This window comes from Pezoporus occidentalis, unplaced genomic scaffold (genome assembly GCF_034315485.1).
Source record: "Pezoporus occidentalis ecotype Australia unplaced genomic scaffold, CSIRO_AGI_Poc_V1 ctg136, whole genome shotgun sequence".
NCBI lineage: Eukaryota > Metazoa > Chordata > Aves > Psittaciformes > Psittacidae > Pezoporus > Pezoporus occidentalis.
The window spans coordinates 216,447-240,505 of record NW_026913168.1 but is presented as its reverse complement, the minus strand read 5'-3'; the positions used below and the strand labels follow the sequence as shown (position 1 = coordinate 240,505).

The following is a 24,059-nucleotide window of genomic DNA, read 5'->3' as shown; positions in this document are numbered from 1 at the left end:
TTCAGGTTTATCTGCCCTGTAAACCTAAGAGGAAATCTGTTTGCAAAAAAAAAACCCCTACTGTCAGTGTAGAAAGTAAGACCTTTTTCTTTAACAACCTCTTAAAATCCAGCCCAGCTTTTGCCATATTATATCAGAATTTAGCCATTAAGTCTTCTGTTAAAAAAAAAAAAAGCCAGTTCTCCTAAGCACAAAAGTCTAAAAATACTCATTTTCAGACAGATGCTGACATTGAAGAATAACAGCCCCCAAAAACGGAAGTCTGTGAAGTACAGAATAAACTAAAAAGAGGAGAAAACTGATTAACTCATCCCTTCCCCCTGCTAAAACAGAATTATAGTTAGCATCAACGGTTCATTATTTTCTCTACCCTCTAATACAGTATGAAGATTGTCTTTGTTAGTTGAGGGTATTCATGTTGTGAACAGAATTGTCGAAACATTAGAGATTTTATAGAATATACAAGGTGCTTCAGCTGAGCAGCAGTGAAAAATGTTCAAATAATCATTCTTAGAAGATTCTCTCTTTGTTCAGTTCAGTACAATACGTTTTTCTCCAATCAGCAGTACAAGTCTGCCACCGTGACATTTTGTTAGAGGCCAGTACACCTACTGAGATAGCTGTGATTTCCTTCCAGGATGATCCAAAAATAACCCTACCAGTAGGTGTGTAGGAAGCTCTGACAGTTTACTAAAGAATGAATTGAGGTAGATGTTTCATGTTGGAAAAGAACAGTTTAAAATGCAGAATGGCACTCTTCATACTGTAGTACAAATTGATTATTTTTGTACCATTTCATGTGGAATTAATGCAGGCTCCATTATCATAAAATAATTTTAAATAAGCTTTATTACTTTTGCAGTACATAGAAAACTTCCCTAGTATAATGGTCATTATTTTTAGGATAAAGTTCAGTGGATAAATATAACACATATCTTAGATAAATACTGTATTAATACATTACACATACCTTGTATGGATGCTTAAACAGCCCAAGTGTATGATTTTTAATTTTATATTTAAATCTAGTTATACTGCTAGCACCATTACCTCAGTATTCAGAGCACAGAGTAATCCAGTGCTTTAACCCTGATCTCAGCACCAGTTTCCTAAAATGCATGTTTGCAAGGAAGCCATGGAAGAAAATCTTGCCTTAGCATGTCCACCATCCGGTGCCTGTCACTTGACTGCAGAATTCAAATGGATTTGTGGTGGGACAGGTATATTTCTGAACTACCGTGTGTCAGCTGGGCTTACCCACACAGTGTTAAGTTTCTGAGTCTGTGGTTAGGCTCCTCAATAGGTGAATTGATTTTGGCTGCTTTTAGTACCCAGGGATTATGTTACTCCTTGGAGAAATACTTTCATATTAAGCCCATCTGATAATTAGGTCACCCTTAAGCAGGCATCCAAACACAAGTTGGAGCCAAAAACAGGAAAGTGGGCATGCAGTTTTGACCTGTATTTGTATTTTTAATAATGCTTCAGAATGTCTTTAAATTACTAAAGAAGAAAAAAGTAGGAATTGTGGCTAAAAATCTCCAAAATCCCAGTGCAGTAAGAGGAGAGGTGAAGGGTGATGAATTCCCACAGAGCCTCCCTGGAACACCGCTGCCTGCCTGGTCTCCTCATTGTGATAACCTGGATGCCAATGGCAGCAGACAGGCCATCAATTAACTGGAATGACCTGTTTGCATATTTGTCTCTTAAAATACAACAGGTCTTTGTGTATTCTCCTAGCAAATTGATTTCTGTACAGGTGTATCAATTCAGCCTAAAGGATCCTTGGGCAGCTCAGCTGCTAAATAGCCAGGCTTAGGGTGGGCAGAACCTCTCAGTGAAGAAGCGTGTATTTCTCAGTGAAGGACTCTGTTAGTTCTTTGGGTTTGTTTTGGTTGTTGTTTGGTTTTTGTTTGGGGTTTGGGTTTTTTTTTAGGAAACAACATACAGTACTAAACCATGGATTAGTAGGATTTAATTCAACAGGAGACATGTTTGGTTTTTAAACATTAGTGCATTATGGTCTTCCTCAAGTATGAAATCCCTTGCCTTAGCACATTTAAGGATTTACTTTGCTTGAAGTAAACAAATAATGCTTTATAATACATTATGTTTTGTGAGTGTCTCTCTGCCCCACTCTTAATCTCTATTTCAAGCCACAAGAATCCCAGTTTATAAAGAAGGCTATTTTCCTTTCTGTTGGAAGTACTATTTCAAGTTAATTCAGGGTTGTTTTCTACAAAGGAAGCATGATTCTATCAGCTTGGCTACACAGGTGGATATGTGAGTGTATATGCTATATATCTTACATGAAGTTCCAAGCCCAGAAAATGTGCTGGAGTTCATATTATTGAAGAAATGCTGTAAATCTTAGCAAAACTCATGCATTCGAATGAGCTTTCAACTATTTAAGGTTTAGTACTGCCAGCACTGCTCCTTCAACCCTACTGAATTGTGCGTGTATCCGTGGATACTCATGGCTGGTTTTCTTAAGGGAGGATAAATTGTGGAACATAATGGCAATTAGAGTTTATGAATGTCTTCAACCTAATTGTTTCAGTCATTGCTTCTGAGAAGAGCTAGTTGTTTGAATGTGGGGCAGCTGATTTATTTTATGCATTGGCCAAGCAAAAATATCTCCAACAACTGCATGGATTTAAAATCAAATAAAGTAAACCCTTGACTGCCTTTGCTGTTCGCGGAACAAAAGTGTGCAATATGAATGAAAAGAACCAGTGCCACATTGAACTACATATGACTTTACAAATGGTCTGCAAAGAATCTGGCTGAGTAATTTTACATGAGACAAGATAATCCTTGAGTTATGTGGCTTACGGAGCTGAATGACTCTTATCTTCTGGTGTGCTATTGCAATGAGGTTGTGCTTCCACACCCCCCTAAAAATCCCTTCTTCCATGGAAATTATTATTCATGCAGTTTCTGGACTCATAATTCCTTTACCTGTAGACTCAAATTTTCAATATATGTTGTAGAATCATAGATAGAATCATAGAATCCAAGGTTGGAAGGGACCTCAAGGATCATCTGCTCCAACCTTTCTAGACAAAGCCTGACTTAGAATAGGTGTCCCAGCACCCTGTCCAGATGAATTTTAACAGTGACCAACATCGGGGAAACCAGCAATTCCATGGGGAGATTATTCCAATAATTATTATTCCAATAAAGAACTTCTTTGCGTGAGAAATACAACAGCAAAGTCAAACCCAAACCAAACAGGCAAGTCCATCAGTAAAAGAAAGCACCAACACTTCAGCTGATACCGATGTTAAGTCTGAATACTGTGGGGTTCCCCCTACAATGACCACTCTTTATTTAGCTCTTGTAACTGATCTCATCTCTATTCTAAAATTCCATGGGCAGGACCCCTAAGTGTCTCAGGTAAACAGATCTTTTAGGCCCATCTCACCGCAATGGAAAAACAAAACACCTCCCAAGGACTTTTTACCTGATCTTAAGATAGATGAAGGTGAATCAGGCCATGCTCTCCCATGTACTAGAATTTGAATTGCTGTATTGCATATGATTAGAATTCCTGCAACAAAAACATTGCCTACCTTGAACTATGGTCTTGGACTTCAACGACACTCCTTTTTTTACGGAGAGATGCCTATTGCTTGTAATTGCTTAGTGATGAAAGCACATTAAAGATGTTGCAAGCACATAGAGGGCAGTGTGAAGGAGCCTTTACCCAGGCAGAAGATCCTGGCCTTATTGATTCTAGATCAGAAATTCTTTGGGAAGTGATTTAGAAGTGATTGTATGCTGAAGTGGCTCCACATGGAGGTCATTTCAGCATTGGAGTATGAGTCCCTAAACAATGGCTCTCTCCAGATTGTGTGAGGTAGCAGTAATAAACATGAAAGCACAGCTGGAAGTTCCCTGTAGATATTCTAATGCTCTGGTTTTGATGTGAACTCAGTGGTGTTTTGATGAACAGAGACCACAGCCCTTTGCCCACTGAGTAAAACAGTCATAAATGCTCAGTAATTATTCTTTGTTTTCTTCATATTGTGAGGTTTCAATTTGGTTTGATTTCAGTTTGAGTTACAGCTGGAAATATCTAATGGCCAGCTATGAAGTTTAACCCAAGCCAGTCCACTGTGCCTTATTATTTTCTTCCCTAGCCTCTTTTTAAAGTACTTGCTACCCAAAACCAAAAGCGATTTATCATTGTGGTCTGCTGGACAGAATGCATGATAAGTTGCAGGCACAGTGCTGAAATAGGATATATGATTTTTAGTTTACACTAGAGGTGGATGGTCTTCACTGAGCAATACATTTCAACAAATCAAAAGCATCACTGTGGAGTTGGCCCAGAATATTAACTGTTTTTTTACCCTCTCTGTCCATCTTCATAATCTCACAGGAAAAGGTGCTGTTACACTCAATAGCATAGATTCACAAAGATATGCCCAATCAATAAACAGTTGTTTCCTAAAATACCTTCTGTTAGATAGATAAATTTAGAAAACTATGAAAACAACCAGCTGATTGATAAGTTTGTCTGTGAAACCTTTAGAGCCTTTGTGTGCTCTGCTTTCTCTCCTTCTTTGCACTGCTGTGGAAGGTGGTTGGTGTAGAGACTGTAATTTCAAGACCATTGGAAATGTCGAGTTAGGCTCTAATATAAATAAGTGATTAAGATAAGTGACCCTGATTTTCACTTGTCCCAAGGTCATGGAATTTCCTTAGCTCTCAAAGGCCCATCCACTACTGAAGAGTATGGATTTATGAGTCTAAAGTTAGTCTCCAGTTCTTGAAGACTTCGGCTTCTTCTGAATTTGTGTTTCTCTTTTCCTGTGTCCTGAGAAGATACAGACAATCTTTCACAGGAATTGTTCACCTGTGAGTAGTGAAGAAATAGAGGGACACTGACACATTTGAGAAGGGCTGTGATATTAGTATATGTCTTTCTATATTGTCATTCTTGTTTCCCCCGACTCTTTCTTGCTCTTTCGCTTTTCTGGCACTCTTTCCCTGGAGTGTGTCTGTCACTTCTATTTTATTCTATCGAAGCACAAGTAGAGCACTTAAACTTAGAGTCTTCCTTTTTGACATGTCAGACAGCACTTCCAAGATACCAGAAAATGAGCAAATTTCACTTCTTTCTCCCCACCAATGGCAGTATGTTTGGCAGAGGAGCCTATGGAGAATTAACCACCCCAGAGCAGGAAAATCTACCTGTCCTTCCCCAAAAATTGCCCTGAGAAGACCAGTGCGTGCTCGTGCTGTGTTAGCGACTGGGACACCGGCAGTTTGTGCAAGGGTGAATACTCAGATTGGCTTGAGATCACAGTAAAGGGCAGACAATTTAATGCCAGTCACACATGCTGGGTAGATTAGAATACTGATGAGCCCTTTTGAAAGGCCAACTGCATCTTCCTTCAGCAAAAATATTAAAATGCCCCTCTTTCCCCCACCTCCCCCCCAGATTCTCCTCAAGAATAAATTAAAACTTGGAGGTGTGGTTATTATCACAGAATAATTAGACCCCATGGGATTAGAGACACTCAATGTTTGTTAATGCCCCTGGGTTGTGATTATCTAATAATGATGATGCCTCTGTCATCGCTTAATTATTCTTCCCCTTTAAAATGTTCCTTATGCAGTCAGAGCCCGTAGAGTGTGCTCACTTCAGACAGAAACGCAACTGCAAATTCCTGGGAGCGCTGTCACCTGCCTGGTGTGATTGACTTACCCACTTCTCCCCCACGCCCATGTTTATAATCCTCATCTCATAAACTGCATCATTACTTGAATCGTTCCTTATTTCCATAAGAGACATTTCATTCACATGTTTAGGAGGAAGGTTTGGGGCCTCCATCTCTTTGAAACAATCATCGCTAGTGCTATGTAACTATGTAAGTGCACCTTTATCAATTGATTTTAAACAGATCTGTCCAGAATCTTGTATTATACCAGACTGGTGGTCTAGATACCCAACTACATAAGGGCCTCCTACAGTTGGGTGCCGTTCTTCTCTGTTTAAGATGTAAAGAAGATGTAAATCAGACTAAAGTTGGAAGCTTTGCGTAGACTTTGTCTAACACAACTCAACTTTAATATGCTCCATTATATATTCCAATACTTCAAGATATATTCCAATAGCCTTAGTCTTTCACTCAGGCTAGCGTTTGTCTTGTTTGGCTACAGTTTGCAAGACATTGTTCCAGAATCATTGGGTTTCCAACTAAAGATTAGAAAGAAAACAGACAACACAGCCTTAATCTGATTATCCTTAAATCCAGTGTTGTCTCTTAGCCTTCCGTACTAAGAAAGGGACAAACACATATGCTGTTTACCCAAGAGATTTTTGGTAGTAAACGAAGATTTTATATTCAAGTTGCTAGAATTAGAGATTTCTAATTTGAGTTTAATATTTCTTTTCCTTTTCTCCCCAACTCTTTATATTTTTTTTTCTATGTCAATGACTAAGGAGATGTTAGGAATATTAAAATACCTTTTTTATTTTCTTTTCTTATGTAATTTACTCTCACTGCATAATTTCCTTATATCCTTTCTTTCTGTTCTTCTACTATGTTTTTATTTTCTCTTGAACATTGCTAAATCTAGAAGATTGAGGCACTGATCATCGTGCTGGCTTTCCACTGAAGTCCATCCAGCTGATCAATGTTTTCCATGCGATGAGGAGACCAAATCTGGATGTAATATTTAGATGTGACCTAACAAATAAAGAGGAAACATCACCTGGGTCTCCTGGCTCTTCTCCTGTTCCAATAGCCCAGGATGCTGTTGGCTTTCTTTGCTGCCAGGGCATGTTGCTGGCTCATGGTCACCTCCCACCAGAATCCTTCCAGGTCCTTTTCCCAGCCCATCCATCCCCACCCTGTGTTACTGAAAGGGATTATTCCTTCCCAGGTACAGGACTTCACATCTTTCCTCGTTATATTTCATGAGGTTCCTGTTGGCCAGGTCTGCCCATCTGCATCCCTCTGAATGGCAGTCATTTAGTCAGGAGCAGTTTCAGTCAGATCTATTTCATCTAGCCCTCGGAGTCAGTGAGCTCAGGACGGCAGCAGAAAACCAGAAATACACCCAAATTCAGTACAAGGAAGAGGATTCTGGACTCAGACAAACAACAATACAGGTTTGACAGGAGTCTCTCCCAAAAGAGAACATGTTTTCTCTGCAACTTCTCATGCTTGAAGTCATAGTGACACTCAACCTTAAATTTGCAGGTAACATTGATCCCTGGTGCACTACTATATCGTCTTAACCAGAGTTATTTAAACTCTCCATTAAGTAAAACAACAAGAACAAAGTTGTGGTTCACAGCTGAGCGGAGATAAGCAGGTAGCTGGTATCAAAGTAAATGCTGAGCTTCCTGTTGTGCCGTGCATTAGGTAGTGACAGGCAATTGCAGAGCGTAACCAAGAGCTGCCTAAAGGAAACCTGTCAGCAGGGCTGGCACAGTTACTGTTGTGAATCTCTGTATGGAAAGCCCCAGTCTAGTTAAGCCAGGCTTGGAGCTGACCTGAAGCTCTGCAGTGCCAGAAAGCTGGTTCTGCTCCAGAAAGATGAGCTGCTTTCACATGGATGAGGTGAGTGAAGGTTTACAGCAACCCGCTGTGCAGGCAAAGAGCTAAAGCTGCCCTTGATTTTCTTTCCCATTCTTTCCTTTAGTCCTGCCCTAAAGCCAAATTAATGTTTACCAAAGGAAACTTCACTTACTATCTCTGAAATTCATCTTTGATACTCTTAATACCTTAGTCCCAGGCCTGCAGTGTGACTGTGTGTCATTTCCAGACAGTATGTCAGTGTTGGAAGAGGAGGAAGGGAACAGGATGAGGTGAAGAGGAATGGGGAGAGTGCACACACAGCCTACTGCATATCCGCACCCATAGAACAGTGCCAAGTTAGCATATATACTATGGAGGTTCCACGGAGACTTTTTCTTGTGGTATATGGAGTTTTTTTATTACTTAGGCATTTACAAATGAAATTAAGGAAAGAATGGGGTCAGCTACACACTATAATTCACCCCTCTGCTAAATCACAGCAATGCCTGTGTGATTCAAGCAGGTTCTGCTCTTCAGAGCAAGTGAGATGGAGTGTTTATCCAGTACTTCATTTCATCACCAGGTTCTCAGGCAGCCTCCCTGGACCCTCCAGGTGACCTGTTGGGGAAGAGGGTTTGTTTTATACACTGGGCATGAGAGGAGTGGGATTTACCCAAGGCTATAGTACAGACAAACGTAGGCCTGTGGGGTTTTTTTTGCTTCAGAACACCCAGAAATCCTGCCAAGAGCACTACTTGATCTTAGGTGTAGGAGGTAAATAGGCATGACAAGAATGTGCCTGTATCTCCAAGATGTGGCTTTCTAAGAGACAAGCCTGTGACTGGGAAGAAGCAGAATTAACCCTGTCTTGCCACAAAAACACATGGAGCTTTATCCAGGGCAGCACAAGAAGTTTGAGGCAGAACTGGGAAAGGCATCAATAGCATCTAGTAGTTCAGCTCATCCTGTTGCTTTTAACAAGGCCATCCTATTTTGTATGACCAATATTGTCACACTTCCCAAGTGACTGCTGTCTGGCTCCTTTCTCTGACAGGATGTGCTTAACAGAGCAGTGCACATCCTCTGCAGATTAGATCAGAATTGCCCAAAATCAGGCAATTCTCTGAGCCTGAGATTTGATTGAGGTGGTTACATTCAGACTCCTGAATTTTCATGGTTTGGCATTGATTCTGCATGCAGGATGGAAGCAGATCCCTCGCTTTCAGATCACCAGCTTGTTAATACAACGTGTGGCCAACAAGAAGGGCAGGATCCATCCTACAGCACATTGCCTGTCTGAATGATCTATGTCTACTTTGAGTTCACCATCTCAGCCAGTAGGAAGGGTCACTTCCAGGGGGCAATTCAGCCCATCCTTAGATAGAAATCTAAAGGTAGGGTGTCCAAGTTGGAGGTCTCAACCTCAGAGACTGCCCAAAAGAATAGTTTTGACTAGACTAGCTTAAACTAACAATGAGGCTGCCAAGGTGGGGAAATTAATCCCATCCACAGTGTGCACAGCAAAGCCAAAGAAATACTTACGTGTCATTGCCTTGCCTAGATGCTGTTATCCTGAATCTAGTTTTCCAGCTGATATAAATCCAGGCGTTGTAAATCATCATGACTCTGTGGACATAAGCTAGCCAGAAGAATGGCCAAAATTTTCTATGCTAATGCCGCTTGTTTTTCTAGGTTGGCAGAGTTTTTAGGAATTGTGTTGAAATGTTACTTAAATTAAAAGGGGAATGTCTCATTGCTAGTTTAGATTTCTATTAAAATATCTCTGACCTAAAAGGTGTTATAACCTTTTACAGGTAGAAATAAATGTGTTGAGGAGAAGAGTTGAAAATGCCAGCTTTTTTCAGCCTTAAATATCTCTATGAATGCAACATTACTGGTTAAACACAAATATCTGTACTGTGTAGAGCAACCACTCCAAATGAAAATGTGTTCTCTGTATCACAGAGAGCTCTTTTAAAGAATATGTTAACCAAAGGCCAAGTCTCTTTATTCATAATGAAGCTGATAGCAAAAGTTTCATCAATTAAATGGAGGAAGCAGAGTAAGATCAAATGGCTGGGGTTGTGAATGAATTAGAGGGGTGTCGGGGAAGGGCTGCAGCGATGCCTTTCTCCATTTCACAGCCTCTTTATGGTATTATTTGTATTATTTGAAGTTTTCTGGGTGTTTAGTAAAGTGGGACTGAGTTTGGAAGAAAGATGACACAGAAATGTGGGAAGAGAGCGGACAATGAAGAGGAAACCACAAGGTCTCTAATAGTGAAATAAATATTTTGAACCTTCTCACCTTTCATGGTTGGAGATGCTAAAGTGTTTTGTAAAGTCTCTGTGTGTGGCCTGGATGGAGAAGGCAACAGGTGGCCAGCATGCTGTGTACCTGCAGGAAAGAGCAGATTTTTCTACAGGTTACTGGACAACTCTTTATTCTCACATGTTAAACTGACCTCTTTATCCAATGCTGTGATAGTATTTCCTGTATTAATAGATTCTTAAGGTCAGTGGGGAATTTGATGAACATCTTGTCTGAACTCTTGCAACAACAGCCAAAAGATTCAACCCTGTAACTCCTGCCAGTAGTCTCTGATTGAGCAACAGCCTCTTTGAAAAGGTTGTTGGCTTATTCCATGACTGATGTGTCGTGGTTTAAACCCAGTCAGGTAACTCGTTCACTCACTTCCCCCCCTTTCTTGCCCTCCCCCTGCTCTCGGAGGGACGGAGAGGAGAATCGAAAAGAATGCAACTCCCACGGGTTGAGATAAGAACAGTTTAGTAACTAAGGTATAACACAAATCACTACTGCTACCACCAATGATAATAATGATAAAGGAAATAACAAGGGAAGAGAATACAACACCTCAGCACCAGCCGGCCGATAACTTGCCCCCCCTCAGCCCGACCAAGCTCCGACCGATACCTCCTCCAACCCTGCAGTCTCTCAGCCCTTCCGGCTAACTCCCAGTTACATCCTGGGCATGACGTGCTGTGGTATGGAATACCTCTTTGGTCAGTTTGGGTCAGGTGTCCTGTCTCTGCTTCCTCCTGGCTTCCCCTCCTCCCTGGCAGAGCATGAGGCTCACAAAGTCCTTGGCCAAACCAAAACATCGCTTGTTATCAGCTCTGTTCCCGAGCTGAAAGTCAAAACACTGCACTACACCAGCTACCAAGAAGGGGAAAAACGACTTCTACTGCTGAACCCAGGACATTATCCACCCCTTATTCCATACCATTCACGTCATGCTCAGATCCCACATTTTCAATATACCATCACTCTTATCTTAGTGCATGGACCAGTCCCTATAAAGCTGCTGAGTCCATCTGGTCCATGATGTCAGTCTCCATCTCTTCTAACAGTCTTCCAGAGCAGGAGAGACTGTGTGCAGTGTTCACACTCGTGAATAACCTGGGCAATAGTGTCCATTGTTAAGTCCACCCCTTGATCATGAGTCCATCTCTATGTTGCATCTCTGCTCTGATGGCCTGAAGTGCCATGGGCCCACCAGGCTCAAAATAATTCACTGTCCCCTTAAGCAGTTTCTGCAGCTTGTTGCTGGCGACTCCATGCAGCTGCCTTCCATCTCCGACGCTTCCAAAGCACTGGAGGGGCCCAGTGGACTAGATACTTGCCCATACTGTCGCACACACCCTGCCACTCCTGGCTGTCCAGCCTTGGGAAAAACCTCTTGGTCACCCTATATTGTCGTCTAACCCCAGACAAGACCCAAACCTGACTCTGCTTAACTTTTGAGATCAGACAAAACGGTTGTGGGTAGAACACAGCCTTTGTGTGTGCCAACATGCTGATCCCCATCACAATCAGCAGGCAGGTCCCAAGGACACCCAAAGGCCATTCAAAACCTCCAGAACTCTCAAACGATGCTGCTGTACTTGTCACTGGGGCTGGTGTAGCTGCTGTGCTTGCCGGCTCTCCCACCGCCAGCTTCTCTTTTCCTGAGTGCAGCTCTTCCTCCTCTGCCTTGCTGGGAAATGCTGCGTGGTCTCCTGCATCCTCCTGGGGCTCGGCGGGCGGCTTCCGGGAAACGCTCTCGGCCGTCTCAGGGCTGGGCTCGGCCGCTGGGCTCGGCTCGGCCGCGGGGCTCGGCTCGGCCGCGGGGCTCGGCTCCTCCGCCGCCTTCTCCCGCTGCTCGGCAGCCCCTTCCTTCTGCTCCTCGACCGCCCCGACCTCCTCCACCGGCAGCCGTCCCCTCGCGGCCTCCGGCCCCGCTCCCGCCGCCGCTTGGTCCCCGGGGCCGCTCTCCCGGGCCGCTTCAGCAGCCGCCGGCTCCCGGGGCCGCTCCCCCTCGGCTCCCCGCAGCCTCACGAAGATGGAGAGTAGGGCGAGGGCCAGGACGGTGAAGAGCAGCCGGACGGCCACGTACAAGTCCAAGGCCACGTCCGTCCCGCCCTGCTGCTGGAGCCCGCCCGTATTACAAGCCATTGCCATAAAGCACAGTGAGACAAGAACCTTAGCCCAGGCCCCACACTTGATAAACACTATCACAGCAAATACCGGCTCTACGTAAGTTACAACGGTCTGAAGCTGTGAGATCAACAAGAACAACTCTGAGAGCCAATAAATCAGCATTGTGACGAGTGACTATTAATCCAGTCAAATCTGTCGTTATCTCAACCCCTCGTGCCCCACGTTGGGCGCCAAAAAGAACTGTCGTGGTTTAAACCCAGTCAGGTAACTCGTTCACTCACTTCCCCCCCTTTCTTGCCCTCCCCCTGCTCTCGGAGGGACGGAGAGGAGAATCGAAAAGAATGCAACTCCCACGGGTTGAGATAAGAACAGTTTAGTAACTAAGGTATAACACAAATCACTACTGCTACCACCAATGATAATAATGATAAAGGAAATAACAAGGGAAGAGAATACAACACCTCAGCACCAGCCGGCCGATAACTTGCCCCCCCTCAGCCCGACCAAGCTCCGACCGATACCTCCTCCAACCCTGCAGTCTCTCAGCCCTTCCGGCTAACTCCCAGTTACATCCTGGGCATGACGTGCTGTGGTATGGAATACCTCTTTGGTCAGTTTGGGTCAGGTGTCCTGTCTCTGCTTCCTCCTGGCTTCCCCTCCTCCCTGGCAGAGCATGAGGCTCACAAAGTCCTTGGCCAAACCAAAACATCGCTTGTTATCAGCTCTGTTCCCGAGCTGAAAGTCAAAACACTGCACTGCACCAGCTACCAAGAAGGGGAAAAACGACTTCTACTGCTGAACCCAGGACACTGATGTTAGAGAGGAAAAGGTTCCTTTGAGTAGGCAAAATATTATCTGTCATGTTCTGATGTTTATCCAGGGCTTAACGTCGTGAGGGAACGATCGGTACAGCTGGTAAAAAGAATCTCTGTTCTTCACCAACTATCGTATATTCAGTCAGCATTCATCAGGCTGGAGCTCCAGTCTGCTGAATCTCTCCCCCTAGCTTCAGTATTAGCTAACTCACTTTGTACTGGCCAGAAACGTATCGAGTCCCTGACATATGCAGGTTTTAAGGAGACAAGGATAAAATTCCCAGTATAAAGGGAAGAATAATACACCAGATGTTGTGGATACAGGGTGTGCCATACAAAGTGGCAGCAGAAGCCCAAGTCCTTTGCACTGTTTGTGTGTATTTTGATTTTCCTCACTGTTGCACCAAATAGTGCTGCGCCAGTAGCACAAAGAGGGCAATTCCTAGTGGCATTACAGCTCCATACATCAAGTTGTCTAAGTACCTGGAGAGAGATGCTTACTGTTTGTTAAGCAGTACTATGAAGTGCTATGATTCAGAGCAGCAATGTTCTGGTGTAGAGGATGGAGGGAGCTGTGACATGTTTTCTTTTAATTTATGTGGTAGAAGGGAACCTGGTAAAAAACAATTTATAAATTCTGTAGGTATCCAATCTGTTGTTGTCATCTGGACAACTAAAACACATTAATATAGAATAACACTATTCTGACAGTGAATTATACTTCCTTCGCCATTACTCTGGGCAGTTGTGGAGCCCAAGAGCTTTGCTGACACGAGAGAGTTATACAGGTTCCCCAAAAGTGGTGCAGTCCTCTAGTGTTACCACGAGGCATGTGACTTTTTTTCCCCCCTTTGGTTCAATATATGTTACAATTTTTTAGCTGAAAGGAACTAGAAACAGGTAAAGGACAGGAGAAGCATAGTCCTTGTCTTTAGATGGCTTTTAGCATGTTCTGGGGTCACATGAGGTAAAAACTTTTGGCAGGGCTAAGACTCCACAGGTATCTTGTAGGACCTGTTAACTTCTGTTCCATGTCCCTTTAAGTATTTTGGGACATAGGAATACCATTGCTTCACCTGTTAATTTGAGAAATATTCACCTCTGTTAATATCTTGGACCTTTTGTGGCCCCTTTATGATAGTATTTTAGCTCATCCCTGTCTTCATCTTTATTTCATACATGCAGGTCTCAGTCAAAGAGAAGGAGATAACTAGTGTGGAGTCTCTCAGGAAAGAGCAAGGTGCTGAATCTGTCCTTTACAAGTGCCCTAACAAAAGGAGCTCCATTTCTGTTCACCCCATGTTCAATAAGATAATGGGAGCCACACAATTTGTTCCGTTTCTTTCTCCTCAAAGAAATAATAAGCCAAAGAGGAAAAAGTATTGTCCCAGTGGATCTGAGAGACAGATCACTGCTAAGCAGAAGAAATAGCCACAACAACAAAAAGCTGATTTCTGAGGCGCTTTGGTGCTCCAGCTAGTATTTCACATTGATTATATGCCAAGGCATTATTTAGGCAAACTAGATAATCTGTGTTGTAACTTCAAATGGGAAAATCACTGAGGCACCTGCTCTGTGTTTGTCTGATGGAACAGAGAAACTTGATATGAATAAAAGAAAAGAGATGTTGGCCCCAGATACTGGCCATCCCTGGGGCATGTGTTTGAGCAGTGACACCAGGATAAGAGCCATCGCAACATGCTCTGTGGGGTGTGCAAAAGGAAGGGATTTAATCAGGTTTTTCTGCCTTCTCTTCATAATAGTAAGCATGTGGCTCTCATTCACAAGAGTTATTTGCCCCCAGTTTTAGTGTAATTTTTAGGCAGCTTCCTAGCCCCTGTTTCTCTCATTTCTTAACTATATGTGTTTCCTCTGGAGAAAAGGGCAGTAATGCTTCAAAACAGAAAATGGATGGAATTCAGACCAGTCAAAAACAATCAAATCCTTCAGATTTGAGGTTTATGGACTTCATTTACATGATCTGCTAATGAATATGAGCAGAAACACAGAGCAGTATTGGTCACAGGGAATTCACTGGCTTTCATGCATGCTTTTTTTTTCTCCTCTGCTGGTGCTCACATTATCTGACAAAAGTGGTTTTTTACTTGGTTTTTTGTTACTTTTTTAAAAATCAAGACATTATTGGCTTCTTAGTTCTTTGTGGAGAGAGACTGAATGATCAAAGCTGCCTCTATCTGCGCAATTGGTCAAGTTAACACTGCAGATGCTAGGGAAGTGGGGACAAGAAGTGCCTCAGAGTCTGGAAACCTCGCCTGCACTAAGAGAGTCTTGTACTTTGAGGCCTCACGAAGGCTAAGGCTTGTCTTTGGTGGGTCTTCAGGTTGTAAAGGTAGGTTGGTTGTAGGTGAAATCCTGAAGGTGCACCCATAGAGTGAAAAAGTTGCCTCCTGCTTTCCTAACTGGATACTGACAGCTGTAGAGGCTTCACTTTCTTGAGGCTTCACTGACTAATCTGATGTGTTCAGCAGCTCAAAAGAGCATCAAGATAAAAGTGGTCTTGACCATTTCACAGATAGGTCATGAACAGGAGCAAAAAAGGACTGTGTAGACATGATGTGCCTCCAGTAAATCATCAACAAAACTCTGACTTTAAATGTTCACTTTTCAGAAGATAATGGAAAAGAAAGTCTTTATGATTGATACATTAAAGTAGGGCTCAGGAGACAAGCTAAAAACCTAATTGCTTCTGCAGCTTTTATGAATGTGATTCATCTGCTATAACTTTACCTACCTGTAAGTTTTTAATCTACACTGGTTATTCAAGGCCCTTCTATGAGAGATGCACATTTCTAGTTTATCCAACCTATCACAAATTATAGCTCTTTCTAAGGTGTTTTATTACTTTCCTGTGACAAGAGAGTGAGTCTTTTTCTTTTCTTAAGCATGTAGTTTAGACAGATTCATCTCATCCATCTCTGTCATTCCCTTGGCACTGTAGCAGCAAGGACCTTTGCTCCACCTGAGCCTCTGCAGAGCTTCTGGGGATGCATCTATCATTTATAGGGTGTATATACATGACTAGTTATGTACAAAGGCCAGGCCAAAAGCCTGCACTAAAATGGATAGCAGGTACATTTTGCATTTGGTTGGTCATTCTTCTTTTTGTAAACTTCAAGGGTTTAAATGATGTTCACACAGAATCCTAGAGCAGATCCGTAACAACATAGTGTCTCACTTAGAATAATTAACAGTTCTCTTATAACACTTGGTGCCCAAACCAGAAAGCTGTTTTAAGACAAAATTACGAATTCTATTTTAGAATATATAAGATATAGGATATATTTTATATATATGTATATTCTATATTATGGAATTACTAATTTTTTTTTCAACAATAAATTTCAAAATGTGACAGAACCTCAATAGCCTAGTTAGCTCATCAGCCTGGGGTGTTAGGTTGATAGACAAACTTTCTCAAATGTGACTGATCCTGTACTTATTGTTCCTGTATTATGTTTGCAAATAGTAGCACAATGCTAAATTTTGTGATCGAGCCTTTGCAGCTCAAGGCTCATCAACACTTCCCATGAACAATCATACTATTAATTATCTTGGACAAGGTTGGTCTATTGGTCTCTTTTTCTTGCAAATAACCCTGTTGTGCTCAGCATTATTGTAAGCTGTTTTGTGATCAACTAAAATAAGCAAAATATGGCCTTAATTTTGCCTTTGTTCATTTTCTGTTTTCCTTTCAGTGGCTGCATCAACTGCTAATTCCACAGCTGGTGCGGCCATGAATTCTTTGACTTCTCTGGGTACTCTCCAAGGATTGGCTGGAGCCACTGTTGGACTGAATAATATTAATGCACTAGCAGGTACCGTAAACAGTGAGTATTTACTGCTGTGGTGGACAGCCTTTCCCAATAATCATTCCACAAAAACTATCAATTGTAAAGTGATTATTTTTGATCTATATACAAAATAAGGGGGTCAAGTTGATCTAGTTCCATTCGTGGTACACATGCAGTTCTGGAGTCTTTAAGTTTCACATAGTTTGCTCTGCAAAGTGAAGTCCCTTGGGTCCCTGCACAAAGACTCCTTTTCTTGCAGGGCGTATGGAAGGTAAAAGAAATGTCACCAGGGATTTGGGTTATTTAGGCTATAGCAGAGGCTCCTTTGTCATTTAGGGAGTCTGACAACAGGTCTATCACCCAATGTACAAAACCTCACTCAGAAACGTAGGGATAAGAAAGATGTTTGCCGTGGAGGCAGTCCTTTTCAAATGTCTGTAGGAACTATAAAGTTGACTTGAGAGCAACATACTTTAAAAATGAAGGCAAGTCTTTGACTTTTAATTGGCAAGTATAAGAGAATGATGCAGTCAGTCACCTGCAGTACCAGAGCATGCACATCAATCCTATGACATCCTAAACAAACCCTGGCATCTCCAACTAAGTAGATGCTGGTAGTTGTTAGAACATTCTTCCTTGTTCTTAGCCATGGTCAAGATTTTCCTGAAGAAGAAGGATTTTTTTTTTGTATTTATTGTTTCTGCTATGATGACTTCACCTTTGCCTGCAATGGAAGAGATTTGTCCAGCTGCATTTCCCCCCCTCCCTTTTTTTTCAGCTGCTGTTACTCCTTGCATTTCCTTTTGCAATGCAAGGAACCTATCTAGTCCATGAGCCATCATAATGTACCCCCAGGAATGGATGTCCTCCTCAGTATCTCTTGCTCACTCTGATGCTCTGCATGATGTCCTTTTTGTCACTGTTACGTGGCTGCTCACACAATCTTTTTGTTCTGTGATCTCTGGTTGTCATTGTTGGGAGCTGGGAAGGAAGGGGGCTTATGGATGTCCATGTAGCAGTGTTGAGTGGTGCATGGGGTCTTGTGTAAAACAGGTCTTGCTTCTGGCAAGGACATGCGTATTTCACACAAACAACCTCATAGTAAATATGACTCAAGAAAATGTAAGAAAAGTAAGTATTAGGTCCCAAAAGGGAAGATCATAGTTTCCTTTCTTACTATTACATTAGTATTAAAGCAAGCCACTGAAAATGGCATGCATGAAAATCTCTCTTAAGCTCTCATAGTAAGAGAGCTACCCTGACTAAGTAAGAAATCATTAAATGTCCTTTCCTGGTGATCAGTCATTGTGCTTTACTTGGTTTGTAAGAAGTCACAATACTAAAAGCAGAATATGGTATCTCACTGCTTCCCTTCCACAAGTGCTAAGAACCCAGGCACACTGGAGCACTCCAAGATAACGTCCCCTTCATCAAGGTGGATCAAGAGTGTATCACCTATGAGCTCTTGACTTTGTGTGGGAACTCTTCTGTTGCACTGCTTTTAACAGTTCTTGGTAGGCTAAAAGCAAAGAGTTTATGTTTTCTCGGCAAGTATTTTGAGGTGGTGTGTGTGCAAACTTACCTGCGTGTGTCATTTGAAGTTTTAATGATGTATTCAGAACCTAGTACCAAACTTCAGCTTGTTTTAAGCCACCATTGTTTCCGTGGACATGTACCAAGAGTGGCTTCAGTCCCAAATCTTTTTCATGGATGTTTTTATGGACAAACAGAGTGTACGTGCTTGGAATATCTGTATGTGTATAGCACTTACAAAATGTATGTGGATGTGTCTGTCTTATGTATATACATATGCAACAGAGATCTAAAGAGGGAAAACTGCTTCCCCACAACACAATACAGCGTTGTGGCACTGTTTCTCTCAAAAGGGTGACACCGATTATCAATTTCAGGTACTTGTGATGCTAGAGGTAGCAAAGCAGTGTTCAAATTACAACAGCCTTCCCTGTCTATTTTGATGATGATCCAGTGCTTTTCCTAGTGACCATGTCTGATCTAGTCGTTCACACTCCAGCCTGCCTAGGAGTTTGCCCTCAGTTTAATAAGTCTGATGTTTCACACTATGCCATGGTCATAAGCTCTCCAGTAAAAGCATTAGTTGGTTATGGAGGTTCCTGACTTACCTGTGTGCAGAAGTTGAACTTGAGTGACGTGCTTCTAATTTGGGAATTCACAAGAGAGATCCAAAGCACAAGACAAGTGGAGCTTAACCCAAAAATTAATCACAAGGTAGCACTGAGCTTGGGCTTTGATTTGCACGGACATGTTAGATGTTGAATGAGCATCTGTTGAAGCCAAGTCCTGCTCTGCATGCGAGAATCACAAAAAGAACATCTTCCAGCCTGAGCTCACTAAGAGGCTTTTATCTGTTTTCTGGATCCTGTCTTGGTCCATGAAAAGGAAGCTGGGCTGGGGAGACAGATGGTACTCTCATTGTAGAGAAAAGCGTTGTAGAAACATGTCTGGAGGCCTTAAAAATTAAAGAAAGTGGAGTAAGTTAAGTTATTCTGTCTCCAGGGGGTTGGCAACAATTGTACATACATGTGGGGATTCACCCACTCTTTCTGAAGCTGTGCTTGGAAGCATCTAAAACCTTAAATGGCAAAACATTAGAATGTCTCCTTTGGACATGTAAATTTAAATAATGGAGCTAACAAAAGGAATGATGAATAATAATGAAAATGAATAAAGAGGGAGGAAGAGATTCATTGCAGTTAAGAAAGAAGACCATGGATTCAGGATACTGGACAGCTATGGCACAGTATTTGTCTGTGAACCCAGGGCAGTCACTTAGCCTTTCTGCCCCCATATTTGCATCTGTAAAATGGAGATAAAGCTGTTCATGACAGTTTTGAAGGTGCTTGGAAAGCGCTTTGAGAGCCCTTTGGACTTGCCAGGCAATGTCACTTCTGTATTATGTACAAGAACTCAAAAAAAGTAGAAGGCTGTAGATGAGAGACACCAAAAGGTTATTTCACAGAAGTGAGAAAGGAACCAGAGTTCAGTATCAGACTGAGGTGCATTGGTAGAGATAATAAAGAGATGGCAGAGATTTGTAACTGCAGCTGGACCTTGCAGATTTCATGAAAATGTAAAAAGGCAGAATAGGAAACACGTGGAGAGCTTTCTGCAGATCTGTTTTGCTCAAGAGGCAAGTGTATTTAGGCACGGACACTGCAGCAGCAATAGCTGAGCCCTTCCCAGAAGCAGTGAGCTGGGGCTGTCTGGCTCTTTGCTAATCTGAATTCATTTGGTGGGAAGGGGCTATTGATTCTGGGTGAAAGAAGGGGGAGGATGCTGCCCACTGCAACACAAAGCATGTTTATATAATAGGCTGATGACTCACAAAAGATAACATGTTACCCTAATGCTTCCTCTATTATCAAGTTGTTTCAACACTATAATAGAAGGACAGATACAAGCAGCTTTATCTGGAGGCTTTAACCAGCACTGTGTGTACACCCATGCAAGCAATGACACAAACCTAAGTACAAAAACACCAGAGCGGGTTAAGGTCAGGCTCAGGATAAAAAAATCATCATTTTTTGTTGAGTAGCAGTAGTAGTGTTGTTATTACTATTATTATTGTTGTTGTTGTTATTATTAATCTTTATTTTCCAAATGTCCTGTCGTTTAGATATAAAATACTTCACAAGCTATCTTGGTTTGCAAGTTTTTGTTTTATAACTGGAACCATTATACTCCAAATATATGGCTCTCTCATGCTCTGACAGGTTTTTGTTCAAAGCAGTGGCAGCCAGTACCTCCTATCAGGGTACAGCAATGCTCTGAAGTGGAGTGGAGGGGAAAGAGAAATCTTCAAAGGGCGAGACATTTTATTAAGGAAAAGCTAGGGATATCACATCTCTGTCAAGCATTTAGTCAGACAAATTATAGTGTTATCAAAAGGTATAATTTATGCAGTACAGTTCTCTTAATTGGCACAGATTCTGGTAGAGCCAGAAAGGTGCCACTTGAGCAATTGTCCTGATTATCGAAGACTCATAGGAACACGCTTTTCGAATCTATATAAGAGATGTAAGAAAACTAGTAGGTCAGCACCTTTATCCTCCTCTGTCAATGCAGGATAATTCCCTGCAGTACTCTTTCTATTTCTAAATTACTCATGTGATAAGGTTTCCTTGAAGATTGTTTGCCAGTCTAATAGATTTCATTGTTAATTCACTATAAAGTGTCCTCTGCTTCATTTTCTCACTTTTCTCCAATTTATGTATCACCCCTTATTTGCTTTGAAATTAAGGCCTCTCTTCAATGTTTCTAGCTGTTGGGTCTTAATATGGCTCCACCAGTCACATCCATCCATCATTTTGCTGACTGAAACACTGCACGGTCAATGGTTGCTGGTGGTTCTGGGTGCCCCAGTTTTCCAGTGACTGATCTACTCTACTTCAAGGGGCCTGATTAAGCCCTTTTGTTTATGGTGTGTTCACCTAAAAACTGGGGAGCACAGCACATCTAGCTGTGCAGAAAACATGGCCTGACTCTCAGTCCTGACCGGCGCTTCCTGCTCCAGTTCACCCAAATTGGAGTTGTGGGTGATGAGCCAGGCTCTGAAATCTGCCACCCCTTCAACTGCAAAGAGACTGCAGCTCTAACAGGAATTTCACTTTTTCTAGAATTTCTGAAAAAAAAAAAAAATAAGTGCTAGCACTGTTAAGTTCAGTGTGGCTCATTTAGGAGCCATGATGAGGCATAGAAGAAATGGAGAGGTGGTGTAGCCCAGAAGTTTGTCCAACATCAAGTCAGAGTAATAAAACTTCTTCTACTGCTGAACCCAGGACAGCAGACCACACTGTTTTCATGGATGAAAGATGCCATTTTCCTCACAGCTAGCAATATAATTTCCTCCTTGGCAGTTATCCCCATTAACTTCGTCTGTTATTTATCATGACGTAGATTTGCGTTAAAGAAAAAAAGTGAGGGGATTCTGCTTCCAGTGAGAAGGCATTGCTAGAACTAAATGCTTGTTTCATCACAAAAGATACCTGATCTGGATGAAGCAGTTCAGTCACTCTAGATGTGCTAGATGTTCATCTCTTCTGGAGTAACTGAAGCAACTGAAAGGGAAGGTGGAAGCACAGAGCATTGCAGTCCATCTTCCTGTCACAGACCTCAGGGATGAAGTGTACAGAGGGTTATTTCAAAGTGGTGTTTATCGGGGTTCTCTGCCAAATCTGTTTAAGCACAACCCTTCTAATACAGTGTGGTCATGGCCCATTGCTAAGGACCTTGGTCGGAAAGAGTGGGTTTCCTTGCAGACTGCTTTTTCCCACTGGCCATCTTGCAAGGATACAGGTCAAAGAGGTCCCACTCTCCCAACTCCAGAGACCCTCCAGAGATATCGAGGAGGGGAGAGGCTTTCAGGAGCACCGGGCTGTAGTACTTGCCAGTAGCAGGCTGCATGTGAGTCCATTTGACTGTGCAACCCTTGTGCTAAAAGTGATCCTGGCGCCAAAGTCGTGTTTTTCCTTGTTTTCAGTCCCATTTGGTGACGTGCGGAGCTGCATGCACTGCTGTCGTTGTCAGTGTCATATAATACCAACGACTTTCGGAAAGCACTAATGAACAAGTGCAATTTCTTTTCTCTATTGTTGGGTTTTTTGTAAAGTTGCTCAAATGCTCTCAGGTATGGCGGCCCTGAACGGAGGACTCGGCGCAACAGGCTTGACGAACGGTACGGCCGGCACGATGGACGCGCTCACCCAAGCCTACTCAGGAATCCAGCAGTACGCGGCCGCCGCGCTGCCCACCTTGTACAGCCAGAGCTTGTTGCAGCAGCAAAGTGCTGCGGGCAGCCAGAAGGAAGGTAAGCACCCACTGATGGCAGAGCAAGCTACTTAACGGCCAAGAGAGAGCGGTGTCGTAGGCTTGTTTCTTCATGGAAGCTTAACAAATGACCTCAAGTAGCTTAATCTTTGGGTTTTATTTCAGTTTTCTGCTGTTTAGGCTTGTTACCTTATCTAATGTCTAATAGAATTAATATTTTTACCATCTGTCCTTCAAGTTATACTTCACTGCCTGTTCTTTCTTCTATAAAAGCATTTACCAACTACTGCACAGAAGTGCACTGCTACCAGAAATCATCCCTTTATGGGTGCCATTCTCACTTATGGTTTCCATATTCTGTGATAATGGAGTTAATCTGATTAGGTTTAAGGTTTTGAGTTAATGACGAGATCCATTTTCACTTTGAGTGGTTCTTTGCTTAATTGCGGGTCTTGTGGGGAAGTGAATGATTGCCCCTTCTCCCCGAGCCAAACAGCAAATAAAGCTCAGGAAATTACTGCTAAGAATAAATGAATACTAATTACAAGATGTTTAGGAAAATGAGGTTACCCTTTTCCCCTCTTCTGTTCCCCTGCACACTTCCCAGGCATTTGGGGGGTTAGTTTGATTTCATTGCTTTCTCTCATCCTTATTTCCAGCCAATTCTGGAAGGACAGCTTTCTAATATTGTATCTGTGTTGTCACTGCTGTTTTTGCCAGGGCTAAGCTTTGGAAAGAAACCTAGTATAGTATCCTCAAGAGATTTTTTTTCTTTCTCTTTTAAAATAGTATCCTGTCCTGTTATGGGATGTGTTTCCTATGAAGACAAATTCGGCATTCCCACAGCTGGCTATTGTTTAGGGCCACTGAAGTTAAAACGTGTATTTTCTCTGAATCCTTCACTTCATTTACTACAAGCAGCCTGTATTATTTAAAATTAAAGGATTTGGTTTTTTATTAACTTTTTTCCTAATTTTTTTGTTCTCTGCATTTGTCTTTCAAATCACTTTGTTGAGACTGACACTGGAATTCAATTGTTTGTTTGGTGTCATTATAAGATACATAGAATCATAGAATCATAGAATAGTTAGGGTTAGTGGAGGACAGTTTGATTGTTTCCTATCTTTTTTCTGTTTATAAATGTTCATATCAAGTGTAGGCTTACTTTTTATAACTATGATTTGGCAGTGTCCCTTTTGAAATGCAGTCCTTTTTGTTATATATGTCTTATGTCTGGTTTTTATATATATATGTATCTTGTGTCTGTTAGCAAGGGGTTAAGTTAAAGTGAGTAAATTCCATCATTGAATACTGACAACTGTGTTTTGTCTCTTAACATGATTTCTGATGGAATGATGAGAGTCTGGAGTGGTTGATGATAAACAAGTACTAGAGAAAAATGCTGTATGTATATTAAATGCTGAAGCACAGTGAACTGCCACGTGCATATATTCTAAAATACTGTCTAAAAAGTTTTTTATTAGTATTTTAAGAATATTTTCTGGAAAAGATGGTTTACTTGTGGAAAGAAGAAATAAGAACAATTATTTTTTCCTCTTATTTTTTCACACCTCCCCAAAAAGATTTTCTCTTTAAAAAACTTCCTTTCCCCCCCTAATTGCCTTCTCTGGGGCAAACATTGCAAT

General features: G+C 42.0%; 1 protein-coding gene across 14 annotated transcripts in view; it reads left to right on the top strand.

The window, feature by feature from the left end:
- The window catches only part of CELF2 (CUGBP Elav-like family member 2), a 563,459-nt gene that overhangs the window by 525,723 nt on the left and 13,677 nt on the right, over window positions 1-24,059 (top strand). For 8 of the 14 annotated variants that reach the window (XM_062609318.1, XM_062609307.1, XM_062609304.1 and 5 more), the window contains 2 exons: window positions 16,513-16,644; window positions 22,256-22,453. In XM_062609318.1, the coding sequence (XP_062465302.1) occupies window positions 16,513-16,644; window positions 22,256-22,453 (330 nt within the window). The remainder of the gene's footprint in view (window positions 1-16,512; window positions 16,645-22,255; window positions 22,454-24,059) is intronic. The other 6 variants (XM_062609306.1, XM_062609313.1, XM_062609305.1 and 3 more) reach the window with 3 other exon arrangements.